At 42.3% G+C, this 23,453-nt stretch overlaps 1 protein-coding gene across 1 annotated transcript in view; it reads right to left on the reverse strand.

Annotated features, from left to right (window-relative positions):
• Positions 1-4,406: 4,406 nt before the first annotated feature.
• NPFFR2 (neuropeptide FF receptor 2) overlaps positions 4,407-23,453 on the reverse strand; it is a 66,938-nt gene continuing 47,891 nt past the window's right edge. Inside the window, 3 exon segments of the mRNA XM_059682213.1 lie at positions 4,407-5,500; positions 5,502-6,245; positions 12,850-12,949. Coding sequence (XP_059538196.1) covers positions 5,416-5,500; positions 5,502-6,245; positions 12,850-12,949 — 929 coding nt within the window. The 3' untranslated portion in view covers positions 4,407-5,415.

Raw genomic sequence — 23,453 nt, forward strand, 5'->3', positions numbered from 1 at the left:
TAAAATAAATAACCTTCATAGAATAGTATTTTCTTAAATACCATCACTAGACTAAAAATCAACTAAGATAACAGTTTATTAATTACTTAGAACATGCTATTTAGTGGGATCCAGACTGTCTAAATGGGTTGAATTAATCTTTGAAATGACAACAGGATTTTGCATGGCTTGCTTAAGAATGCTTCTCTCTGAAAAGTCAAAAGAATCTCAGTCTAGGTTGATTTGCTCACTGGCTATCAATTTAAATATTGCCACCCTAATCACTGTTATCATTCTTCCAAAATGTCTCATATTTCTTTCCTCAAAATAATTATCCTCTGAAAGAAGGGAGGTAGGACCATATACACTGGTCTCCTGACATTAATTACAGAAAGGGGCCAGATGCACCTGTACTACCATTACTGCTGGAAAACCACATTTCCATTTCTATTAAATTTCTCTATTTTATAGTTCCATTATAATAACTGACTCCTGAGTTTGTCCTCATTGGTTCCATAGCTAAGAGAAACACTGGGCAATGTGTGGATAAATGCCTATTTAACAAAAATTACTATTTACATATAGTAAATTATTATTTACCATCTTCATTGCACATTGAATATAATCCTTAGGAAGGTTGATATGAAGTTATAAACTGAGGAAGTTATGTGTCATAGGCATTTATTATGTGTGCCTGCTCAGCATTAACATCCATTTCCACTTTTCTAGTAATAACGTCACACTTTTTTGGGTGGGGGTATGTGTGTAGTGGAGGGCATTCATTTCAGGCTCTGCGTTTTGTGTGGCGATAGTGTCACACAAGATTGGGAATGAAGCTGTCAATGTTTAATCTCACCAGACAAAATGCTTTATCACAAGAAGAGTACGAACTTGGATCCAATAGGGTAAGATCTAATTCTCAGATGTATATTAAAACTGAAAGGAGTCTTAGGGATAAAATAGGCAAGTTGAGGGAGTTTTAGGAATGAGGAGGGTCCATGGGGGAGGAATACATAGATAGAGACTTGAAGACGCCAGGGTGCTTATCTTACTTGTACAGAGGATAGAGAAATGCCACAGGCAGATGGAAACATTTCTGGCCTGAGCAATTAAAGTGACCATAGTTAGAACGAAAGTAGCCCTGACCTGAGTAGCTGGGAGATCTATAAGATAAGGCTTTCTCTGCCAGCACAACTGGGAGAAAACCACAAGATAAATCAAAAATGACTCCACCCTAAACAGATACGATGACCAGACAAGGAAGTGCGGATGTGGGCGTCCTGGGAGCTGATTACAGGGCTAAGGTCCCACGGCAGAAAAAGAGGGTCTCCAGCCTATTTAATGTCTGAAGACAAAGGAAGCAGCGGTCACCCTTCGTAGGGGCCCCTCTCTTCATCCAGGAGGGACAGAGTCTTAGGATTAGGAACTTAGAGGGCACCTTTCTTAAGTGGCCCCTCTGTGCCAAGAGGGACAGAGTTTAGGCTTAGAATTTAGAATTAAGGTTTTAGAAGTAGTATTTGTTTGCAATAAAGTTTCTGTACTTTTCACCTACCACCCTTTGTCCGTGGCTTCATTCTTCGAATCCATCTGGACAAGGATCCAGGAAAGAAATCACCCTGCTCATAAAACAACCCAAATCAAGCTATTTGGGGGAAGATACAATGTCCTATGTTTATTAAAATTTCTAAGTTTTTAAGGTATAAGTCTGGTACTGTCAGAATCCAGCTGGCTGCTGTAAGAAAATTGTGTCTGAGAATTCAGTGAACATGAAAAATCAGAGGCAAGGGATATAGACCTATTTTAGCCAACATCCTTTGAGCTCCTGGATCTAGTCACACCTACCATTGGATATTCGGGTAATATGAGACAACCAATTCCCTTCTTAAGTTTTAAGCACAGTTTCTAGTTCACTTGCAACATAAAGAGATCCAACTAATACAGAGATATATTGGAAAAATGAGGTGTTGCAGATGACTCATTAAGCTAAGGATTGGGAGAATGAAAAGAGACTATTGCTAAAAGCTGAAGAACCTTGACTTGAGAAGAACTATGACTTTGCTTGCTACCCATGGAATTGTAAGACTGTAACAGATAAAAAACATCTGCCAAATAAATGAAGAGCTGAGATTGTTAAAGCACTAATATAATTCTTTCTGATTTTCTTTCATTTCTTCACTCTCTTTGTAGTCTTTGACAGCAGTAGCTATCTAGAAAAAAATGATCTAATAAGTGTATTTCTAAATGAAAAGTCTAAATAGTCTGAAATTCGTTATGTATTATTCATCATTATATTGTCTCCCCCTGCAATTTTGATGAGAAAACGCATCATTTCTTTCCTTTTCCTGATGACTCTGCTGCTTGCAGGTGTTTCTAAGAGAAACTGAGAGGTTAAAAAAAGTTTGATGCAGAACTTTCAAGGATGCTTCATCTAAAAGTACAATCTGATGCAAGAGCACAGGCTTTGAAACTACATGGGGACCTGTGTCCCACTCACAGCTTACTGCAAATTTGTCTATACAATTTTACATAACTTACTTGCTGTCTCTGAATTCTAGTTCTAATACCTATAAAATGGGAATGAACAATACAAATGTATATTAAATTTCTGGCATATAAGGCTCAAAAAAATTGAGTTCTTGTTATTGTTGCTATTATGATCCACATTGTAGGGCATCTAAAGACCAGTGAGGCTTGACAAATTTATTTTGTAGTTGCAAGGAAAAGACAGAACAATTACAATATAATTGAGGTTGTCACACAAGAGGTGCACAATGCTCAAGGGAGGGAGTAAATGCCCTTGAGGAATGTAGGTTTTAGTTGCAAGGAGGAGACAGAGCAATTACCATACAGCTGAGGTTTTCATACAACGGGGGGCACAATGCTTAGAAGAGGAAGTACACATCTCTGGTTATAAGAATAAAGACAGACTTTCTGAGAGGTAGTGTTTTAATAGGCCTTGGACAAAGGGTAGACAGGCAGATAGGGGAATGAAGCAGAGAATAAATCATAAATGAAAAAAATACCACAATCTAGGCTGACCACCTTGGTCTGACTGGAGTTTAGAAAACAGTTTGTGTTGTAGCTGCAACCAGGAGACAAGAGCCAGGCCTAGGCGAGCCGTGAGTGTCTGTACGTGATTTAGCAGGCAGAGAGCTTCTGAAGGTGTTTTTCCAAAGAACACATACACATTCACCCTCTTTTTCAGGAAGATGACTCTGCCACCTATAGAAAGAATTGAAAGACAAAGCTGAAAGCCAAGATGGGATTCAGTGATGAGTTTTGTCACTGATAGGAAACAGGTAATAAGGAATCGCAGGTGATAAAATGTAACTAGTTAACAGATAAGGGTGTGGGACTTAGTTATGATGATTTTCAGCAACTGGTAGAATGTGAGGATGCCCATCAGAAAGTGATAGTTTCTAACAAAGTAATACTCAATGTCTCAGCACACCAACTTAGACATTGTAAATAGTATTTCAGTAAATGAGGGCAGAGTTGAAGCTATGGTTGGACCCCTGTTCACTTCTGCATGTTAACTGCTCTCCCTGCCAGCAGCCCTTGTTTTCTTTTTCTTTTTTTTCTAATATATTTTATTGATTTTTTACAGAGAGGAAGGGAGAGGGACAGAGAGTCAGAAACATCGATGAGAGAGAAACATCGATCAGCCGCCTCCTGCACATCCCCCACCGGGATGCGCCCGCAACCCAGGTACATGCCCTTGACCGGAATCGAACCTGGGACCTTCCAGTCCGCAGGCCGACCCTCTATCCACTGAGCCAAACCAGTTTCGGCACCTTGTTTTCACAATATATTGTACACTGCTTCTTTGTCAAGCAGGAGGAGAAAACTCCAGGGTCACAAGGACAAGTTACGGTTTATTGTGCAGAAGGAATGCCTTTAAGAAAGTTGCGACCATCTACTCATGCCTAAAAGTCTGGTTGCACGAGGTGTTATCTGACACAGAACAAACACACAGTTTCTCCCTCAGTTCCCTGAAACACCCCTCCCCTGCTCATTAGCTACATAAAAACTCCCTACTTTTGCCTTTTGGGGAAGACAAATTTCAGAGATCTTGCTCTCCACTCCTCCTGTTTTGGCCAAATCAAATAAACCTTTCTCTGTATCCCAGCGCTGGTATTTCAGTGTATGGTTTTAACTGCACATTAGGCACATGAACCAGAATTTGGAAGTTTGCACAACAAAACTTCATAAAATTTCCCTCCCTCACTGCAGGAAATAGCACTTGCATATTCAAATACCACAAATCTTAATTCAATTAAAAACTCAACAATTATTTTCTCAAAGGCCTATAATGTTGAAAAGCTTTTGGATTGAACTACATAAATGACTTAAAAAACACAATAGTTCCAAGACCAGAGATTAATTTTTATTTGCCAGACTGTTATTTTATAATTCCCAATTTTCTAGGGACTTATGTCACCCTAAAAGCTAGCATTTACAACTATCATCAACATAATTGTAACACAGGGGAATTCAGGGGGTTGCAATTCTCTTCATAACAGTAGTACCAATTTACTAAACCAGTAGGAGTGCTGGATGTAAGTGTTGTGCTTGGTAGAAAATTCGGAATAATTGGTTTGGCTCTGTACAGACCTTATGGGAGTCTTAGATGATTTTGAGTGTCCCTGATTAAGCACTTCAAAAGAGAGCTGCCATTCTTCTGCCAACTGCTCCACTGAGAGATTTGCTTTTTCTGTGTCATATAATTTATTAACAAGGGGATTAAATTGGGTTCTGAATCACCTCTGTAAGAAACATGGACTCAAGTAGGGCATAAACCTCATTTATAAAAATATTTAAAAACTGACAATAACGCCTATGGAACAATGCTATGATTTTACCAACTGTAACTCCATTCCTTTAAAAAAAAATAAACTTTTAAATACAAAGAAATATAATGTCCCTCTATTTGCAATTATAATTCTCATTTCTGAGAAAGATAAGTACATTTTAAAAGCACAAAGAGACAATTTTTAATCTAAAATTTAAAATAGAAAAGCAAGGGGAGACTTGATAAAATGTACTCTCATGCAAAGAACTACCAATTTATCGCCATATGGGAACTCTGTGTGTGTGCATGCATGCCCACATATGCATTCATGTGTGCGTGTATCAATAGACATAATACACATGCTTGTCTCATACACAAATAGTTAAGTTGAAAAGGTCAAGCTTTGCAATATGTTTCTAGAAAATAGATTTTATCCAGGCAAATATATTCGTCATTTTACATATTCTACATGCTGTAAGATTGGTTAACCATTTTTTTTTTTTTTACTTTTTTTTCAGAGGGGTCTTTCTCTACATGTTTTCTCTGGAACATTCTTAGAAACAATTGAAGTACAAAACTATAGGTAGCAACAGCATTTTAATATATGACACAGTAGAGTTGAAATCATCACCCCAGCTTTTTTTTTAAATCTCATTGCTATTGGTAGTTCCTTCTAATTCTTCCATCAGTTTCTGTCTGGGGTTTTCCACACTGTTTCTAAAGAAAATTTTCCTCGTGTGTGTCTTGAATTGTAGGTTCGTGGGCTAACGGGTGAGATGTATTTATGACCACATTGTTGTCAGCTCTTAGGGCATAGGCTTCCTTGGACTGTGCTCTTTTTTGGCAGAACTGGAGGTGAAAAGCATCTTCAAAGCCACGGCGAAAATTCTCATTGAAGAAACCATAAATGATGGGGTTGATGCTGCTATTGCAAAAGGCCAGCCAATGCGCAAAAGGGTAGATGTAGATGTTGATGACCTGCAGTTCATTTGGAGACAGCTCAGCGTAGTCTGAGAGCATCATCAGAGTCCACAAGGGCAGCCAGGAGATAATAAAAAGTAGGGCCACAATCAGGAGCATCTTAATGACCTTCTGCTTCTTCTTGGACACCACGTGCCACTGCTTCTTGTTCTGCTTGCCTGTGTGAGGCACTGTCGCCTTGAAGAGTGAAATTCCAATCCTCCCATACATGATGACAATGAGGGACAGGGGAGCCAAGTAGATATTAGCAAACAGCACAGTGGTGTAGATCTTCCTCATCTCTTTATTTGGCCAGTCCTCCCGGCACCAGTAGACAGGCATGGTTTTATTCTCAGAATTGAGTTTCACTCGGTAATATTTTTCTTCTTGTACATGTAACATTATTGCAGATGGGGAAATAATGGCAATGGCCAGGACCCAGATGATCACAATAATGACGACTGCTGTCTTGATAGAGAGCTTTGGTTTAAAAGGGTAGACAACACTCCGGAACCTGTAATTAAAAGCAAATAGCAGGTGAGGCAGTGCCTTATAACTTCTGGCTTGTGAATTAAATTTATTTAAGCAATCCCACATTCTTCTCAAAAACATAGAGAGTTACCATTAGTAGTAGAAAGGCATGCATTTTCTCTAATTGATATGAGATACATTTCAATTGAAAATACAAATAAGTGGAGTATATAAGACAATATTATTAGTAAAAGTAATAGTGATAACTATTATGTATTGAACATGAATATGTAATACTCTCTTCCATTCTTTTCCATTGATTTGCATGAATTATCTCTGTAAGCATCATCATTTAAAACGGGAAAACAGGCTTAGAAAAGGTAAAGATATTGTCCATAATTACACATAATTGTTACACAAGTAGTTTACCTCCAAAGCCCATATTCTTAAACTCTTCTTCGTCATGCCCTTCTGTGGCCCTCTCCCATGTTAACTGTGTGCTTGGCCATGTAACTTCCCTTGGCCAATGGGACATTGGCAAGCACTTGTATATTGGGGCTTGTCCTTTTGGAATGCTTCCTCTTGAAAGCCAGCTACTAGGTTATAAAGAAGCTTGAATTAGATGAGAGACTGTGTGGAGAGAGACCCTGGGGCATGAGAGGCTGGTCATCCAGAATGATCCAGCCCCAGTTTAGTTCCCAGGATAATGCTGCAGCAGGACTGATTTCAGCTACAGCACACTGAGCAGAACCACAAGAGACAATCAACCAAGCCACAGAATCATGGGTAATTCTAAAGAATTATTGTTTTAAGCCACTCTGTGTTTTGGTGGTTTGCTTCACAGCTATGAGAGTCGAGTTTCTATTATAAATTCTGATTACGCACCTTCCCAAAGGTCTATGTCCTCTGGTGAACACAGAAATTCAGCATTGGTATGTAGACTGAGTCTGATTCATGTTACTGTTATTTTGTTCTTATGATTCTTCACGTTACTATTAGTGTTACTCATTATGTTAATTATAAAACAATCATACCATTATGCAATTGTATAACATTTTATAGTTTTCAAGTTACTATCACCTATTTAATCTTCTTTGATTTTTGTGTTGACTCTATACAACTTAAATGTTATGAAAATTATTACTTTCCAGATCTACACTTAAGGAAACTTAGAGCTTTTACATGGTTCATTGGCAACTCAAATTAATTTATCTGCCATAACTTCAAGAAATGAGTAGTCAGCTTGAGCTTTGACTGCTCTGTTGTCCTTTAGAACTACTTCATCACATGCATAAAGTCTTCTGTTTTAACCTCCAAGTTTTCTTTTAGTCTTCTGATCAGTGAACCCTCCCACTTACTCACCATTAAATTACTGGTAACTTTATAGGCACAATTCTAGATATTTTGCTCTTTTTGTAAACTAACTATGAGAACCGCAAATATTTTATTTATTTGTTCATTCAACAAATATATGCATCAGAAAGGAAAAGATGAATAATAATAATAATAAATGCTCCCTGCCAGGAAATAGTCAATGAAAATACTGTGTACTTTTTCTCATCATGCTAGAATTTGAACTTGGCCAGTGCATTAGTCAGGGTTCTCCAGGGAAACAGAACCAACAGGATGTATAGATATATTGGAAGATGTTTATTATAAGGAATTGACTCATGTAATTATGTAATTGAGAAGTCCTGAGTTCTGTAGTTGGCAAAATGGAGATCCAGGAGAGCCAATGATGTAGTTCCAGATCAAGTCCAAAGGCCGGGAAGCAGATGAGCCACTGATGTAAGTGCCAGTCTGAAAGACAGCAGGCTCAAGACCCCAGAAGAATTGACATTTCATTTTCAGTCTGAAGGCAGGAAAAGACTAATGTCCCAGGTCAAAAATAAGGCAGAAGTTTTCTCTTACTTGTAGGAAGGTCAGTCTTTGTGTTCTATTCATATCTTCAACTGATTAAATAAGGGCCAGCCACTACATGGAGGGCAATTTTCTTTGCTCCATCGGTTTACCCTATTCTTTTGATTCAATGTCATAAAAAATACGTACAGTTCAAAACACTGGTCATAAGGATGCTCAATAAATTTAGATGAACTCAGTGAGAACATTAACAAAGAGATAGGAAGCATAAAAATGGAGATAGAAAACATAAAAAAGAGCCAGTCAGAAATGAAGAATACCATAGCTGAAATAATGAATATATTAGAGGAAATCAACAGTAGATTAGATGAAATAGAAAACATAATCAGCAATTTGGTAGACAAGGTAGTGGGAGAAACCTAATAAAAACAGCAGAAAAAATGAATCAAATAAGCAGGCTAATTTAAGAAACTTCTGGAACAACATCAAGCATAATAATATTCACATCATAGGGGTATAGGAAGAAGAAGAGAAAGGGATTGAAAACCTATTTGAAGAAATAATGACTAAAAACTTTCCATCCTACACAAGTCTAGGAAGCGCAGAGAGTTTCAAACAAAATGAATTCAAAGAGGCCCGCAGCAAGACACATCATAATTAAAATGTCAAAGGTTAAAGACAAAGAGAGATTCTTAAAAGCAGCAAGAGAAAAGCAGCGATTTAACTACAAGGGAGCTCTCTTAAGACTGTGGGCTGATTTCTTAACAGACACTTTGGAGGCCAGAAGGGATTGGCATGAAATATTCAAAATGATAAAAAGCAAGGACCTACAAACAAGACTACTCTTCCCAGCAAGGCTAACATTTAGAATCAAAGGAGAGATAAAAAGCTTTGAAGACAAGAAAAAGCTACAGGAGTTCAGCACAGCCAAACCAGTGTTACAAGAAATTTTAAAACTAGCCCTAACCGGTTTGGCTCAGTGGCTAGAGCATCGGCTTATGGACTGAAGAGTCCCAGGTTTGATTCTGGTCAAAGGCATGTACCTTGGTTGAGAGCACATCCCCAGTAGGAGGTGTGAAGAAGCAGCTGATCGATGTTTCTAACTCTCTATCCCTCTCCCTCTCTGTAAAAAAAGAAAATCAATAAAATATATTTTTAAAAAATATGAAAAATAAAGTATCAATTACTAGGTACTTATAATTACTTTAAATGTAAATGGGTTAAATGTTCTAATAAAAAACATAGGGTACCCGAGTGGATAAGAAAACAAGACTCAGACATATGCCACCTATGAGAGAGATGCTAGATTGAAAGACACATACAGACTGAAAGTAAAAGAATTGAAAAGATATTTTATACAAATGGAAATGAATAAAAGCTGGTGTAGCAATACTTATATCAGACAAAATAGACTTTAAAGTAAGGACAATAACAAGAGACAGAGAAGGATACGTCACAATGAGAAAGGGATCAATCCAATAAGAGGATATAATCCATGTAAATATCAATGCACACAATGCAGGAGCACTTAAGCATATAAAACAAATATTGATAGACAAAAAGGGAGAGATTGACAGTAATAGTAGAAGACTTTAATACCCCATTGACATCAATTGATAGATCATTCAGACAGCCAATAAGGAAAGAGTGGCCTTAAATGGCACATTAGGTTTCATGGATTTAATTGATATTTTTAGACCATTTTACCCCAAAGAAGCAGAATATACATTTTTTCAAGCACACATGAAACATTTTCCAGGATAGACAACATGTTAGGCTACAAAACAAGTCTCAACAAGTTTAAAATGATTGAAATCATATCAAGCATCTTCTCCAATCACAATGGTATGAAACTATATATATATATCAACTAGAGGCCTGGTGCATGAAATTTGTAAACGGGCATGTGTGTGTCCCTCAGCCCAGCCTGCATCCTCTCCAATCCAGGACTGCTGGCTCCCAACCACTCGCCTGCATGCCTGCCTGATTGCCTCTAACTGCTTCTGTCTTCCAGCCTGATCACCCCCTAACCACTCCCCTGCCAGTCTGATCGACGCCTAAATGTTCCTCTGCCAGCCTGGTCACCCCTAACTGTCCTCCCATGCATGCCTGGTCACCCCCAACTGCCCTCCCCTGCAGGCCTAGTACCCCCCAACTGCCCTCCCCTGCAGGCCTGGGTCCCCCCAACTTCCCTCCCATGCTGGCCTCATTGCCCACAACTGCCCTCCCCTGCCGGCCATCTTGTGGTGGCCATTTTGTGCATGTTGTGGCCATTAGATAGGATTACAAGAAAACCTGAAAAATACACAAACACATGGAGACTAAATAACATGCTACTGAACAATGAATGGGTTAACAACAGGATCAAGGAAAAAAAATCAAAAGATTCCATGAGACAAATAAAATGAAAACACATGACTCAATCTATAGTACACAGCAAACGCAGTTCTAATAGGGAAATTCATAGCAATATAGGCCTACCTAAAGAAACAAACAAAAAGCTTCAATAAATACTTTATCTGTACACCTAAAGAAACTAGAAAAGGAACAAACAAAGCTCAAAGTGAGTAGAAGAAATAAAATAAATATCAGAGCAGAAATAATCAAAACAGAGCCTAAAAGAAAATAATATAAAAGAGCAATAAGCCCTTGTCGGTGTTGCTTAGTGGTTAGAGCATCGGCCTGCACACCAGAGGTTCCTGAGCTCAATTCCCAGTCAAAGGCACATACCTGGGTTGTGGGTTCACTCCCACACATGGTCAAGCGTGTGTGAGAGGCAACCAGCTGATGTGTCCCTCTGATATCAATGCTTCTCTCTCTCTCTCTCTCTCTCTCTCTCTCTCTCTCTCTCTCTCTCTATCTCTCTCTCTCTCTCTCTCCCTCCCCTCTCTCTCTCTTTCCCTCTCCACCCTCCCTTCCACTCTCTCTGAAAAGCAATGAAAAGAGCATCCTCATGTAAGGGGGGGGGGGGGGAAATAGGTCAATAAAACCAAGAGCTGATTTCTTAAATAAAAAAAAAATTAAGATAAATACAATTAATAAATCTTTAGCCAGACTCATCCAGAAAAAAAGAGTATGCAATAATAATAATAATCCTATCTAATAATAGAGAAACATGGTAATTAACCATAACTTCGCTACCCTTCCCATTGGCTAATCAGCAAGATGTGCAAATTAACTGCCAACCAAGATGGCGGCCGGCAGCCAGGCAGCTGAAGCGAACAGGAGGCTTGCTTGCTCCAGTGATGGAGGAAGCCAAGGTTCCCCGCCTGCCGCTGCCAGCCTCTAAGGGGCAGTCTAAGAAACAATGTTGCAATTATAGAAGCTAAACAATCCCCAGAAACCTGCTTTCAGCCAGCAGGCCTTGGAGCTGGAGAAAAAACAGCGTTTCAATTATAGAATCCAAACAAACCCAGAGACCTGCTTTCAGCAGCCGAGGTCTCAGAGCGGGAGCCAAGTCTCAGAGCTAAAGTGGCTCTCAGCTCCAGTGACAGCCAGCTTCGGCCTCAGAGCTTAGAGCTGCTGTGATGGCAACAGAGTTTCAATTATAGAAGCTAAACAGACCCAGAAACCTGCTTTCAGCCCTCAGAGCTGGAGCGGGCTCTCAGCTCCAGTGACAGCTATAGAAGGTAAATTAATCCAAGAATAAAAAAGAAAAGAAAAAAGGAGAGGCTGGGGGCTTAAGTTGTCCTCCAGCCTGAAAACAGCCCTCAGCCCCTCACCCAGACTGGCCAGGCACCCCAGTGGGGACCCCCACCCTGAAGGGGGTGTGACCAGCTGCAAACAGCCTTCAGCCCGTCATCCAGGCTGGCCAGGCACCCAAGCAGGACCCCCACCCTGATCCGGGGTACCCTTCAGGGCAAACCAGACGGCCCCTACCCATGCACCAGGCCTCTATCCTATATAGTAACAGGGTAATATGCAAACTGACCTTAACAGTAGAAGGACTTGGAATGACTGATCACTATGACACACACTGACAACCAGGGGGCAGACGCTCAATTTAGGAGCCCCCTGCTGGTTAGGGCGCTCTCACATGGGAGGAGCTCTGCTCAGCTACAAGCAAGGCTGATGGCTGCCAGCACAGTGGTGGTGGCGGGAACCTCTCCTGCCTCCTCAGCAGCACTAAGGATGTCCAACTGCAGTTTAGGCTTGCTCCCTGCTGGCAAGTGGACATCCCCTGAGGGCTGCTGGACTGTCAGAGGGATGTCTGATTGCCATCTTAGGCCCGATCCCTTGGGGATCGGGCCTAAGCCAGCAGGTGGTCATCCCCTGAGGGGTCCCAGACTGCAAGAGTGCACAGGCCGGGCTGAGAGACCTCCCTTCTCCCCTGAGTACACAAATTTTTGTGCACCAGGCCTCTAGTAATAATAATAATCTAGTCTGAAAGTAACAGGACATAGTAAATTTGGAAACTTAATGTAAAAATATATCTTTGTTATAATGTTGTTAGTATATGTTTACATTTATTCTCTCTACCTGTAAACCAAGTAAACTAGATCTACATGATAAGTTCTAGAAATAGATTAAAACATAGTAAATAATGAGGGAAACAATAGATTAATATTAAAAATAGAATCTATCAAGTTTTTTATGTCAATAATTATACTACATTTTGTTTTTTGATCTCTATGTGTGTGTCTGTGTGTGTTCTCTTTATATACATATTCTATGGCTGTTTCACATATAAACATAACCCAATTTAATAGATTATACAGTTCTCCAGCTAGGTGAATTAGTTGCAGACATGCCCATTTTTCTGGATTCAGGTTGTGGTGCTGACTTACCTATCCACTGCTATTGCAACCAATGTAAAGACTGAAGCCGCAACGGATATTCCCTGAACCAAACCACTGATTTTGCACATTGTGCTTCCAAATGGCCATCCTGAAAGGAAAAAGGAACACTTTAGTCTTTGAAAAAACATCACTTTTTAAAATTTCACTGAAAATATAAACAGAAAGGCATGAAATCAAGACTGATGTAACTTTTCTAAATGGCATCCATGGAACAATCAATGTTTCCCATTATTTTCATTAGTATCTTCAGAGCTCTGTGTTTTTTTGTGGGGTTTTTTTTTCAGCATACTAACAATATCAAAACATTCTAGGCACAGTAACAGTGCTTTCTAGTAACATATCAAATCCCACAATAGGCTTTTGAAAGCTTTATTATTCTCATTAGAGGCCCGGTGCACAAAAATTTGTGCACTCGGGTGGGGGGCAGGCCTCAGCCCAGCTTATGCCCATTCGCAGTCCAGGACCCCTTGGGGGATGTCCACCTATTGACTTAAGCACACTCCCCAGGGGATCAGGCTTAAGCTTGCAGTCAGACATCCTTCTGGCAGCCAGGGAGCCCTTGGGGGATGTCCGACTAAAGGTTTAGGCCCCCAAGGGATCGGGTCTAAGCTGTTAGTTGGACATTCTTAGTGCTGCCACAAAGGTGGGAGAGGCTCCTGCCACCACCACTGCGCTGACTAGCAATGAGCCAGCTTCTGGCTGAGTGGCACTCCCCATATGGAAGTGCACTGACCACCAGGGGGCAGCTCCTGCATTGAGTGTCTGCCCCCTGGTGGCCAGTGCGCATCATAGCAACTGATCATTCTGCCATTCAGTCAATGTGCATATTAGTCTTTGATTATTATTACTAGGGGCCTGGTGCACAAAAATTTGTGCACTCGGGGGGGGGTTCCTCAGCCTGGTCTGTGCCCTCTCATAGTCTGGGATCCCTCGGGGGATGTCTACCTGCTAGTTTAGGACCACTCCCCGGGAGATCGGGCCTAAGCTGGCAGTCAGACATCCCTCTGGCAGCCCGGGAGCCCTTGGGGGATGTCCACTTGCCAGTGGAGAGCAGACCTAAGCTGCAGTTAGACATTCTTAGTGCTGCTAAGGGGCGGGAGAGGCTCCTGCCACCACCGCTGTGCTGGCAGCTGGCAGCCTGGCTTACGGATGAACAGAGCTCCCCCTGTTGGAGCACACTGACCACCAGGGGGCAGCTCCTGCATTGAGCATCTGCCCCCTGGTGGTCAGTGTTGTCATAGTGACCAGTCATTCCCAGTCATTCTGTTGTTAGGGTCAATTTGCATATTATCCTTTTATTATATAGGATATAGGATGTCCCTATTTCCCCACTTTTGCCCCTTCTAACCAGCTCTTGCCCCCCACTTCTCTCTGGCCATCACCATACTGTTGTCTGTGTCCATGGGTTGTGCATATATTTTCTTTGGCTAATCCCGTCTTTACATTCACTTCTTTAAATTTTTATTTTCAGATAAGTGCTTATAACTGCACTATTATATATTTTCTATTATATCATTTAGAATTAAGATATTTTTTAATTAAACCCTTGTAAATTTTAGCACAATTTAATAAATTATGCCAGAAGCAATTAGATTTTTCATGTAATGCAGATACATTTCAATTAATATTTTATTAATTTTTAATTTTTAATATTTTAATTTGAAATAATCTCATACATGTAAAAAAAACTATAAAATACTACAGCATATTATATGTACCTTTCACCCAATTTCTTAGGTGTTAATAATTTAAACATAACCATTATACAACTAACAAAATTTGAAATATATTTTTCTTATAATCTCTTTAATGTTACTTAATCCATTTACTTTGTTTTTGTTAATCTTCACCCAAGGATATTTTTCATTGAATTTTAGAGAGAGTGAAGGGAAAGGGAGAGACACATTGATTGGTTGCCTCCTGCACATGCTTTGATAGGGTCTGGGGGTCAAGCCAGCAACTGAGGTACATACTCTTGACTGGAATCGAATCTGGGTCCCTTCAGTCCACTGGCTTATGCTCTATTGACTGAGCAAAACAGGCTGCAGCTTAATTCATTTACTTTTAATTTATGTGTCTTTATATTTAAAGTGGGCTTTGTTTTTGATTCACCCTCATAATCTGTCTTTTAATTGGTGCATTTATGCCACTGACTTTCAGAGTGCTTACTGATAGAGTTACTACCATATCAGGCAGCTTCTGGGGCCAGCCTGCGGCCCGGGATCAGATCCGATCACAAGAGGCAGGCAGGAGGCTTCTGGGGTCACACATGGGGGCCTGGATGGTGGCTCATGCTGGCGGCTCATGCTGTCCGGCCCTGCCTACAGTATGCAAATTAGCCTCCATCTTTGTAGCCAATGGGAGGCGTAGTGAAGGTACAGTCAATTACCATGTTTGTCTATTATTAGATAGGATGATATAGACTAAATAACAAACACACATGTATCACATGCCTTGCCACATAGCTAGTTACCATTATATTAAGGATTTCAATGCTAGCAGTATGGTTCCAGAGTCCAGACAATCATCTTTTATATAAAAACTAGTAGCCCTGTGCACCAAATTCGTGCACTGCGGTAGGGGGGGAAAGGGGCCCCTCAGTCTGGCCTTCACCCTCTCCAATCTGAGACCCATTAGGGAATATCCAACTACCAGTTTGTGCCCACACTTTTAACAGATAACAGCTCCATTGTTGTTTCTTTCTTATGCTTAAAACCACTGGAATTAGTAGGTATTCAAAGTGTGTACACATTTTGGGGGGACACCCTTGATATCTCTCATCAGCGGTGAAAGAAACCAACAGCAGATTTGGAACCCCCAGACAGGGAACCTCGCTCACTCCCCACATGACTCCCCACTTCACTTTCCACCTTCGTGGGCAGCAGGAGAATCAACGTTTTCTCTCATTAATTTGGAAAAGCCTGTCCTGTCACCTGCTGCCCGGCAGGAGTGCGCTAGGCCCAAAGCAAGCGAGGCTCAGTCAGGGCAGCCTTTGTTCATGGGTGCTGGCACCCAAAGTGCACATTCCTCCTCTACAGTCGCCCCGACTATCCCACTGTTTCACTGAGAGGACGGAATTCTTCTCCGCCTCTGGGTTCTTGATCTTGAATGCTGATCGAAGACACCTCAGCGAGGGCTGCCAGCGCCCACTGGGTGTGTCTGTCTGCACCTGCTCCCGCCTCAGCACCTGCATTAACCCCCCAGAGGTGATCTTGTAGCTGCACTGGCCTTCATGGGAACAGGGCATTACCACTCCGCCCTCTCACTGTCATCTCACAGGCGCCCACCCTCAGCACCCAGAGCACCCAGACACTCTCCAAAGGACGTGAGCACATCAGAGGGGATGTGTGCACATCCTGTGGGGGTGTTAGGCATGCTGGGTTGATGGAAGTGTGGTGGAGAGGCGGGGGGAACTTGTGCACACCTTGGTTTGCAACTGTTGCAGGCATGGGAGGGTGACAGTGTGCTAGGGGATGTTCGCACGCCAGGGGGGGATGTGCACACCGGAGGCCTCTGGCTTTGCAGATCCGCAAACCCCCATGGTGTGGCCAGGAGGACGTCAGTCTGGCCCGCCACGGTGGCTGTCCCTGTGATCCTGCACCTTCTGGGCCAGGAGGTGGATCTTGTGTAGCCACTCCTGGGCGCTGATGGCCTGCAGGCGCTACTTCAGCTCAGCCTGCAGGCTCCGCTTGGCGCGCTCATAGCTGTCACCACCGCCATGTGGGGAATACAGGCAGCCCTCCGCCGGCCTGTCTCCCCTGTCCAGAGGCTCTCTGCACGGCTCACCTGCCCAGAGTGACTGGGGCTGGGTGGAAGCCAGGTGTCCTGCCCTGTCCAACCCTGGCCGATCCGCCCCTGTGTGAGCTGCCACCCTGCAGGGAAGGGTCACGAATCCGTGTCTTGGTCCCATGGACAGCCTCAAGCACTGCCCCCCACCCAGCAGGGTCACAGATCCAGGTCCCGGGACCATGGACAGCCTCAAGCGCTGCCCCCCGCCCGCCAGGATATGGATCCAGGTCCCAGACTGCGGACAGCCTCAAGCACTGCCCCCCACCCGCCAGGTCACGGATCCGGGTCCGGACCACGGACAACTTCAAGCACTGCCCCCCGCCCAGCAGAGTCACAGATCCGGGTTCAGGACAAAGGACAGGCTCCAATGGTGCCCCCCGCCCGCCAGGTGACGGATCCAGGTCCGGACTGCAGACAGCCTCAAGCACTGCCTCCGCCTGCCAGGTCACAGATTTGGGTCCCAGGAGAGCAGACAGACTCCCGTGGTGCCCCCTGCCCACCAGGTCATAGATCCGGGTCCCAGACCGTGGACAGCCTCAAGCACTGCCCCTGGCCCAGCAGGGTCACAGATCTGGTCCCAGACTGCAGATAGCCTTGCCCGCTGCCGCCCGCCTTCAGTATGCAAATTAGCCATCATCTTGTTGCTTCAGGGTGGGGGTCCCCACTGGGGTGCCTGGCCAGTCTGCGTGAGGGGCTGAGGGCCGTTTTCAGGCTGGCGGGCGACTGAAGCTCCCAACCTCTCCTTTTTTACTTTTTTTTCTTTTTTTATTCTGGGATTTATTTACCTTCTGTGGCTTTCACTGGAGCTGAGAGCCGGCTTTAGCTCTGAGGCTCAGCTCCAGCTCTATGACCTCGGCTGCTGAAAGCAGGTACTGGGTTTGTTTGGGTTCTATAATTGAAACACTGTTGCGATCCTGGTGGCTGAAGCCAGGCTGGCCGAAAGCAGGTTTCTGGAGTTTGTTTAAGTTCTATAATTGCAACTTTGTTTCTTAGACTGCAGCTCAGAGGCCGGCAGTGGCAGGCGGGGAACCTTGGCTTCCTCCATCACTGGAGCAAGCAAGCCTCCTGTTCGCTTCAGCTGCCTGGCTGGCGGCCGCCATCTTGGTTGGCAGTTAATTTGCATATTACCCTGATTAGCCAATGGGAAGTGTGTTGGAGGTACAATTAATTACCATGTTTGTCTATTATTAGATAGGATGCCCTTTAAATGAATAAAAAAGGGAGAAATTCGTTTTCTAAGTTGGAAATGTACCCTATAAATCACAGGAAAAAGAAATTTTTATCTACACTAATAAAAGAGAAAAATGGTAATTGGAGTACGGCGCTGCCCTTTTCATTGGCTAATCAGGGCTATATGCAAATTAACAGCCAACTAAGATTGGCAGTTAACTGCCAACAAGATGGCGGTTAATTTGCATATGTAGGCACAATGCAGGGAGGCGAAAGGGAAAGCAGGAAGAAGCCCACTGCCACTGACAGTGATCGGAAACCCAGGGGGGAGCTAAGAGCTGGGAGGCAGGGCAAAGGCGGCCCTGCCCCCGAGCCATGATCAGAGAATCAGGCGCCTTTGACGCCCTGGCCAGTGATAGCAGGAAGTAGGGGTGGAGCCAGAGATGGGAGCTGGGCACGGTCGAAGCTGGCAGTCCCGGGAGCTAGGGGTCCCTTGCCTGGGCCTAAAGCGAAGCCCACGATCGCGGGGCCGCTGCAGCTGCGGGTCCCCGCTGCCCGGGCCAGATGCCTAGGCCAGAGGCGTTAGGCCTGGGCAGGGGCGGAGCCTGCAACCGCGGGGAGCTGGGGGTCCCCTGCCCAGGCCTGACACCTCTGCTGGAGGCCTCAGGCCTGGTCAAGGGGCCGATCCGGTGATTGGTGATCGGAGGGTGATGAGGGTCAACTCCTCTGGCTGAGGCATCAGGCCTGGGCGGGGGCTGAGGGTCCCCTGCCCAGGCCTGATGCCTGGGCCAGAGGTATCAGGCCTGGGTGGGGGGCGGAGCCAGGGATTGGGGGGTTATGATGGTCCCCTTGCCCAGGCCTGAAGCCTGGGTCAGAGGCGTCAGGCTTGGGCAGGGGGTGGAGCAAGCGATCAGAGGGAGATGGGGGTCCCCTGCCCAGGCATGATTCCTGGGCCAGAGGCCTCAGGCCTGGGCGGGGGCCAGAGCGAGTGATTGGGGGGAGATGGGGGTCCCCTGTCCAAGCCTGACACCTCTGGCCAAGGCATCAGGCCTGGGCTGGGGGCAGAACCAGTGATGGGGGGAAATGAGGGTCCCCTGCCCAGGCCTGATACCTCTGTCAGAGGCGTCAGGCCTGGGCAAGGGGCTGATCCTGCGATTGGAGGGTGATGGGGGTCAACACCTGAGGGCTCCCAGTATGTGAGAGGGGGCAGGCTGGGCTGAGGGACACTCCCCCCCCACACCCAGTGCACGAATTTCGTGCACGGGGCCCCTAGTTTATATATATTATAATAAGACATATTACCACAGAGGTACTTTCTTATGTGATGTTTGTGCCATCCCCAATTATATACTTAAGCCTTAAACCCCAAAGTGATGGTATTTGGAGATTCAGCCTTTTACAAATAATTAGGTTTATTTTTCCATTTTTTTAATTTATTTTCCATTTTATAATTAAATGTATTGGGGTGGCATTGGGGTGATATTGGTTAATATGATCATACATGTTTCAGGTGTGGGTTTCTATTAGATTTTGATGAGGCCATGAGGGTTTTCCCACATGATGGGATTTATAAGAGGAAGAAAGAAAGAACTTTCTCCATGTGCATGCTCTGAGGAAAGGCCCTGTGAACACACAGCAAGAGGGTGGCTAACTATAAACCAGGAAAAGTACTCTCACCAAGAACCTGACCCTGCTGGCACCCTGATCTTGAACTTCCAACCTCCAGAATGGTGAGAAAATAAATCTCTGCTGGTGGAGCTCCATCTATGGTATTTGATAGCAGCCAGAGCTGACTAAGATATCCTTTCAGAATTAAGAGCACTCTGCATGGAAAAAAGTAGTCTATTTAAATTCCTTCTTAAGTGAATCTCAGTTACCAGATATTTATAAAATAAATTAGTAAAATTATTATAGCAGTTTGATACTCTAAACACCCATCTGCTATTATAGGGACATATTTATTCTTCCACTAGCAAATATTCTAGTTTCCCAAAAGATGAATTCCACATATTATTCAAATTTTGAAAACTCATCTCTTAAAAATATCCTATAATTTATTTTAAAAGATATTCTTACCTAATTAAAAATATTAACAGTGACTTAAAATAATCCACATATATCTTTTAAAAAAAGCACTTGTCATTCATCCAGACCATTTGCAATAGGAGCTTGAGTGACTCTACTGAGTAAAGCAAAAGAAAGCATGTCTTCCCAGTCCTAAAATTTGGTTGTTTGTTTTAGTATTATTTTTTTAACAAAAATGCAAAAGAGAGTGTGTACAGCCATTCGTTGAAAATTAAAGAGTAAGCAAACAATTTATCTCATCTCTCTTCCCAACTCCACTGAAATGACAGCACTAGGACAGGGGTGGGCAACCCCTAGCATGCATGCCAAACATGGCACGCCAGTAACTTTTGCTGGCACGCGAAACCCTCTCTTATAATCTTCCATTTACAGTTTTTGTGAACATTTGAATGACTTAAATGTTAAATTACAACGAACTGACAAGACACTTGATGTTATGTTTGGTTACATAAAGGCTTTTGAAAAGAAACTGGAAGTCTTTAAGAGGGATGTGGATGGTGAGAGATTTAGATATTTCCCAAACCTCAAGAGGCACATCAAAGACCTCCCAAAAGATGACAGAACAGACTGAAAAAGCCTCTAAAAGCTGTTTTTAAACATCATTGGGTCAATTATTGAGCAGTTCTTCTCAAGATTTGCAAAATTCAGAGAACTGGAAGAGACAGCAAAATTCATGAGGTTTCCAGACAGCATGAAACTGGAGGAACTAAACTTACAAATGTTTTCATGGATAGACATGGCTGACTTTGAAATGCAGTTGATTGAATTTCAGAGTAGCTCAATTTGGAAGCAGAAATTTATTGACCTTAGAGTTTACTTGGAAAACATTGAAAAAAAGCGATTAGAGACAGGAGTACCAGAGAGAAGTGTCGAAAATGAACTATTGAGGACTTGGAATGCCATTCCAGAAATTTTTTTCTGTTTAAAAAACTTTGCAACAGCGTTACTCTCCATGTTTTCATCCACATACACTTGTGAATCTTTGTTCTCAGTGATGAATTTTGTTAAGTCTCATAATAGGAATAGCCTGATGGATGACAGTAGTAGCTCGTGCATATCTCTGAAGGTCACGAAATATAAACCTGATGTAAAATCTCTGTCATCAGTGATGCAGCAGCAAAAGTCCCACTGATAATATCAAACGGAGTCATAAAGTTTTCTGTTGGACTATCAGTGTACATGTATATATTAAAAAATAAATGTATTTTTCATCATCATATACTGTGTTTTTGTCGCTCGAATGAATTTTATTATTTCTTCAAGGTTCTTCACATATGTTCACCTTAAGAGATATCAAGTAGGCGTAACATGTTCTCAAAAAATTAGGGTTGGCTCGCAGAAGAATTTTGAGTCAGAGATTTTGGTTTTGGCACACACTCACAAAAATGTTTTCCACCCCTGCACTAGGACAAAAAGAACATAATCTATAGAAACTGAGATGGCAAATACTACTGAAAGTAAAGTTGGGCATAAAGTTATGTATAAATGGCTTTTTCTCAGGTGCAAAGAAGAATGGAGGTTACTCACTATGGAGGTAGAAGCACAGTGGTTCTAGACTGTGAGTCACTAGGTGCAGGTGGAATGGGTATCCCAATGATGCAAATTAAATGAAAGTAAACACTTTGAATGCAATACTGTTGGCCCATTCAGTGTGGAATGCAATGGTCAGTCAGCCTTGTATACTATGGCAGTAGATCAGATAATTTCCTTCTGGGAAAATGATCTTTACAAGAACAGTGACATGCAGATTTTACAGTTGTGGATTTCCCATTGAATGGCCCAGACTAATGAAGTTGAGGGTAGTCCAACCCGAATCCTCATACATGCAGAAGTTCAAGGCAGCACTATAGTGCCTCATTATGAAACATAAGCAGGTAAGTAGCAGTTGACATTAGGGAAACATCAAGTATAAAAAGAGTCTAAAACAAACTGGAAAAGGGAGACTTAGGAAAAAAACCTAAGTCAGACAGATGAAAAAAAATAAACACAAATTATTATTAATAACCTTAAAGATATAACGCATTTTATCCATGAAACATATACATGAGGGTGTAAGAAACACAGAATATAAAAGTAGATCAAAGATTTTAAAATATGATAACAGAAATGAAGAACTCAACATAAAATCTGGAAGAGAAAGTTAAAATATCTTTGAAAAGTAGAACAATAAGGAGCAGAATATGGAAGAAAAAAGATCTCAAATATCTGATTAATTGGAGTTGAAGAAAGTAAAACAATAAAGATTTCTACAAGAAAATCCTCCAGGATATAAGAGAATTCTTTTTTTTTTTTTGGCTTAAAATGACATAATTTGTGTCCACCACAATAAATGAAAAATTAAAAAAAAAGACACTCCAAGGCATAACTGCCTGAAATTCAGAACACTGAAGTAAAGAGAAGCCCCTAGAACTTTCAGGAAGAACAACATACAAGTCATGAGCATAAGAATCAAGAGTCAACCAGCATTGGATTTTTCAGCAGTAATATCAGGTTTGGGAATAAAAATAGAGCAGTCTCTTTAAATATTTTGAGGGGAAAAAATATCCAACCTAGAATACTTTATATAGCATAACTTGTCCCGTATGAGGGCAGAATAAAGATATATGCAGATCTACAAGATTTTAAACATTTTAATGTCAATTCACCCTCTCTCTGGAAGATAACAGAAATAAAAGGAGAACAAAGAAATGGCATCTAGACATCAGAGGATTGGGAGAGGTAAAGAGATTGTTAGGGTGTCAGTGAAGGGACATTTCGAAGCAGGAGCTGAGCTCCCTGCCTGGAGGGCACTGTGCTTTAACAGGAACAAGACATCGAAGGGTATTTGGAGGGTATTTCCAGGAAGAAAAAGAAAAACAAAGATGCAATTTACAGGTTATGTACCATGTTTGAAAGTACTGACAAGAAATCAACAATCCTGGATGTGTATTTGAAGATACATTACTACCAGGTACACACCCCAAATTAAACAAATCAAAATATGATGGCTTTGTTAAACCCAGGAAAATAAAAATCATCTTATAAGAGAAAAATTGCTATCATAGCACTCCTCTTGGCTCATCAGGGGCAAGATATATATAATAACAGGAATGTATAATATGAATAGTGATTCATTCAAAAACTATGATCTATATTGTAAAAGGCCAGTGGCCAAAATGCCATAACGACCAAATGACTGGTCACCGGAAGGTGCATTGATGGGTCTTGCGGCGCGGTGGGTCTGGGTCTAGTGCGATTTCGTATAATTATATTGAGAGAGTAAGAGTAGGAAAGAGTGTGAACATATATTAGTGTGAATGTACACTTTGTGGTTTTGTATATATACTAGTATGTGTGATTGCATTTATACAGAATTTCAGCCACTTCACACTCAATAGCATCTGACATGCAGTTTCTATGGATTTATGTTCTTTTGCTCTAATGCTGTCATTTCAGGGGAGTCTGGTAAGGACAACTACCTCTTCTGGTAGAAGAGGATCATGAAAGTAAATTACATCTGTACAGTCTGGAGACAACACATTATAATGAAAACATATTAATTAGAAATA

The sequence above is a fragment of the Myotis daubentonii genome, chromosome 1 (assembly GCF_963259705.1).
Source record: "Myotis daubentonii chromosome 1, mMyoDau2.1, whole genome shotgun sequence".
Taxonomy (NCBI): Eukaryota; Metazoa; Chordata; class Mammalia; order Chiroptera; family Vespertilionidae; genus Myotis; species Myotis daubentonii.